This window comes from Rhodofomes roseus (assembly GCF_022264815.1).
Source record: "Rhodofomes roseus strain CIRM-BRFM 1785 chromosome Unknown C8Q71scaffold_39, whole genome shotgun sequence".
NCBI classification, from domain to species: Eukaryota; Fungi; Basidiomycota; class Agaricomycetes; order Polyporales; family Fomitopsidaceae; genus Rhodofomes; species Rhodofomes roseus.
In genome coordinates, this window is record NW_025952995.1 from 32,278 (window position 1) to 36,401 (window position 4,124).

The 4,124-nt window shown below is 53.9% G+C and overlaps 2 protein-coding genes across 2 annotated transcripts; both read left to right on the forward strand.

The window, feature by feature from the left end:
- Window positions 1-643: 643 nt before the first annotated feature.
- On the forward strand, window positions 644-1,784 carry C8Q71DRAFT_718336 (uncharacterized protein; the record flags this gene model as incomplete). Its single annotated transcript, XM_047921220.1, has 3 exons — window positions 644-910; window positions 1,103-1,349; window positions 1,402-1,784. Coding segments are annotated over 3 exons (897 nt in total), but the record flags the coding sequence as incomplete, so codon positions are not given.
- Window positions 1,785-1,970: 186 nt separating this feature from the next.
- C8Q71DRAFT_728102 (uncharacterized protein) lies at window positions 1,971-3,164 on the forward strand (the record flags this gene model as incomplete). The annotated part of the gene is made up of 4 exons (XM_047921918.1): window positions 1,971-2,135; window positions 2,223-2,450; window positions 2,511-2,979; window positions 3,019-3,164. The coding sequence occupies 4 exons, from the start codon at window positions 1,971-1,973 to the stop codon at window positions 3,162-3,164; spliced, it is 1,008 nt and encodes a 335-aa protein (XP_047772823.1).
- Between the last annotated feature and the right edge of the window lie 960 nt (window positions 3,165-4,124).

The window sequence follows — 4,124 nt, forward strand, 5'->3', positions numbered from 1 at the left end:
TACCGACTCGGGGATCGCGGTTGCTCAACTGCGCAGGCATCGTGATGGGAGTACGACATTCTTGCCCCCCCCTGATCAAGCTTAGAAAAGTCGACGAGGACGTCGACTCTAGGAAGGGGCTTATGTTACGTCAACGTTTGTTTTCCTTTATTTTGCGCTTGACCGTTGTACTACCTTAGCATGGGCCCAACCCCATGACGCTACGCTTCTAGTCTTCGGACTCCTTCGCTGTTCGCTCCGGTCCAACCCGGGGCAGTTCACGTGATCTCTGACTCAGTATGACTCGTCGTGACTCGTCTCTTACTCATACCTGACTCATCGTTTATGACTCGGTCCCTGACTCGTCATGACTCACTCCCCCGCGCTCCTATTGGCTAGGTAGTTGTGACTCGTCCAGGACCTGCCCTGAACTCCCCATGTATATAAGACCAGTGTACAGTAGCGGTCGAACCTCAGTTCGACCTGGTTATCTATTGAAGCTTCACCAGCTCCTTGGATATCAGAAACTCCCCGCTCGACCTGCTAGACGGACTTAGCAGCGTCTTCGACCATCCTCCCCATCCAAGGACGATTAGAACCTAAGGTCCCTACGTTTAGGGTTAGGTTGAGAGCTAGTGCTCTAGGTGTCACGCTTCGCGTAACAATACGCGACCACCTCAACATACCAAAGTTTCATTCTCTCCTGCACTACGTGGAATCCATTCGCCTCTTTGGAACCACCGACAACTACAACACAGAGATGTTCGAAAGACTTCATATCGACCTCGCTAAAGATGCCTGGCGCGCCACAAATCATCGCGACGAGTTTCCGCAGATGATGCATTGGGTTACGCGTCAGGAGAAGATGATGTTGTACGAGGTGTTCCAGAAGGAACGTCAGGTTGAGGAGGAGCTGGAGGAGGAGGAGGATGTGGAGGTTGACACGGCGGATGCAGACTCGGAGGAGGCGAGCGCGGAGAACCCATGTCCGGGTGGAATTTCGCCCGCCGCGGACGCAGGTACCTCTGTCAAGATAGCAAAATACGCACCCAGCCCTCACCAGCATGTCGGTCGAATTCAGGACAAACACGGTGCCCCTGGATTCACCGCTGCGTTGGTCCAGTTGATCAACGACATCCAGCCTCCGGAACTACGTCTCGGTCAAGCGGATCTGGCGCAAACGTTCCTCCCTTCTGAAAGGGTCGACGTTTACCACCAATTCAAATTCAAACCAATCGAGCTTTCAGATGGAAGAGAAGAGCTGGACGCCGTAAAGGCAATCCCAGCACGTCCCACAAAGCATCAGAAGGCTCGTTTCGACACGGTTATTGTTCTTGACAAGGGCGACGCGGAGTCCACCGGCGTGATAGGTAAGTGATGGATTTGTATTCGATTGGACGAGCCATTAAACCTACGGCATAGGTACCAGGGCTGCAAGGGTCAAGATCATTTTTCCCCTCCCAAAGACTCTGTCCGAGCGATTTAGGGGCCAAACTGCCCCGTCGTGGTGGCCCAGCGGTCCTCTCGCGTACGTCGAGTGGTACTCGCGTTTTGCATCAAGCCCCGATCCTACACATTTGATGTATACCGTCAGTAAACCCCCTTTGACGTCGAAGGGACTTCCGCAAGGAAAAATCATACCGTTAACTCAAATACGTCAATCGTGCCAACTTGCGCCGTGCTTCCCGGATGGACCATCGGGCACTGTACCGGATGACTGGTCCTCCAATACGGTGTTAGAGACAGCCAGTCGATTCCATGTAAATAATTGGACTGGCTTATATGCATACCAAACACTTTGGTAGAGTACTGTATATCTTTGTGTTTGCGCGCTCCGCCCAAATCGTAGGTTCCGGACCAACTCGGCGCTTGGGGTGGGAGAGTGATCAAACACATCCAAACGGCTCCTAACAGCCAGCATCTGCGTCCCTCAACTCTCCACGCGTCCCTCAACCCTCCACAACACACCTCTGCTCTCCGCTGCTGCCTCAATGTCTGCCGTAGACAAGCGTCTCATTGATATCTTGGCGGTGGTCAGCTCAGCCCGCTACAAGGACATTGCGAAGCTGTCCAGGATATGCAAGCTGTGCGGCGAGCTCCGCCATGTCACCGTCGTTTGCTTTGAGCGAGGCCGTTATGGAGAGATCTTTGAATATGTGAGTTGCTCCCTCCGTCAAGGATTGTTTGATTGCTCAGATCGTGTGAAGTGCCTAGCTTATGATTTGACTGGCTGCCCGGTGCAGCGCAGTCGAATCCAACCCTCGATGGAGACCCTCGGGGAGGCGCGTGCGCAGGTGGCGAAGCTCCGCAACCCACCCGCGAAGTTTGGCGGGTGGATCTGCATGTCCACCGTGCCGGCCTTCTACAAGAGCCCGCCGCCATCTCTGAAAACCCTCCTCAATAGGTCCCTGGAGGATAGCCCGGCTGCGCAAGGACGCACCGCGATTGTAGAAGGCTTGGTGTACGTACAGGTGAGTACTGTATCACTTTCGATGCTCATCTGGGTGACTAATGCTGTTTTCTGGCCCTAGGACGGCTACGGCCCCGTGTCGATCCCCCTCCTGGGGGAGATCGATCCCAATGGCGAGGCCATTGTCATCAACGGCCACGGGGCGGAGCAGCCGCTCCTCCACCAGGCCGTGCGCACGCTCAACAGGTACATCGGAGCCGTTGGGTATGCTCCATCACCCGAAAATCCTCACTTTACCCTCGACGTCTACGATCCTACGGCCGAAACGTTCGTACCGCGCTCTCTCCGCCCCGTGTTCCCTCTTCACCTCGCGCTGCCTCTGCAGTCCGTGCCCGTCATCAAGCGGTCCGTGGTGACCCTAACCTCCTTCGCGCATGCCTACGCCACGGGCCAGAGAGCTTTCGCGGCGCCCATGTGTTCGATGAAGTTCGACTTCATCGACGCATCCTGGACTTGGCCAGTGGGGTCGCGAGCCCAACGCCAAGTCATGCAAGCGAGCTGGAGGGTCAGAAACCTCGGGGCGCCCCTTGGTACGTGCGCTGTCTGACCGCTTCTGCATGAGCCGGGAGCCATTGTTGTACCTGCGGTGCCGGAGGACCTTCGAGTGTTGGGTTGCGGGCGCAAGGAGCGGGATCTTGATAGCGATATGGACTCGGATGCGGCGGGCGTGGACACTGACGGTGATGACGAGGCTGAGGCCGACTTGGACTTTTAGCACCAGAACCTTCAAATGTATAATACGTTGTAACATTCAAGTTGTATCTAGCTCCCAAACGCACTCTCTCTAGCTTGCCTTATTATATGCAACAATAACATGTAGTAGGTAGTAAGTACCCAACGCGCATGTCATGGACAATGATGAACTGCCAGTGACTTGCTCATGACCATCCATGTGTGCATTCACGGTACTACTATACCCGACGAGTCGGAGATTTCCAAATGCAGCATCATGCACCATGCATATGTGCGTACTAGCGGAGGGACATACGCACCACAGCATATAGGCTTGACTAAGAATTCTGAGCTACAACGGCAGCTACATAGCCAAGAGCAAGCTTGCACTCTCTAGGGAGCAGTAGTGCCTCTTGCAAGAGTTATGGTGATGCACAAGCCATTCCAACGTGTTTGAAGATCAGTAGATTAAATCTAATTGGTTACGTTAACATGTGTACATTGCAATTAGGTCTCAACATATTGAACATGATTGAATAGTGTTGGTATGACCGCCAACCTGTCAGCGCTCCCGAGTGTTTTTCCTGATGCAGGACCCAGTCCAATGGGGGAAGTCGTGGGACACCAGGTACCCACCATCTCCGGCGGCGCCCAAGCACGTGGATTGGAACCGAAGACATGATCATGTCAGGGCGTACAGCAGGGTGCGCTTTACGCCACTTCCGCCTTTGCTGCTCCGGCGTCAAGACCACCTTTGCCTTCTTCTGGTAACGACTGTAACAAGCAAATAAGTGACCGATCTAATGATACAACAAATGAATACATACACGGGCAAGTTGTCCTCAGCCTTGCGCTTCAAGGACGTCTGCTTCTGGGGCACCACAGCCTTGTTAGAAGACATTGAAATGTTGTCTAATCGACTGTTAGCTCGGCTTGTAACGCTTAACAATGAGATTTACTTACTGTTGACGAGGGATGGTGGGGGAAGGAGGGAAAGAGACGA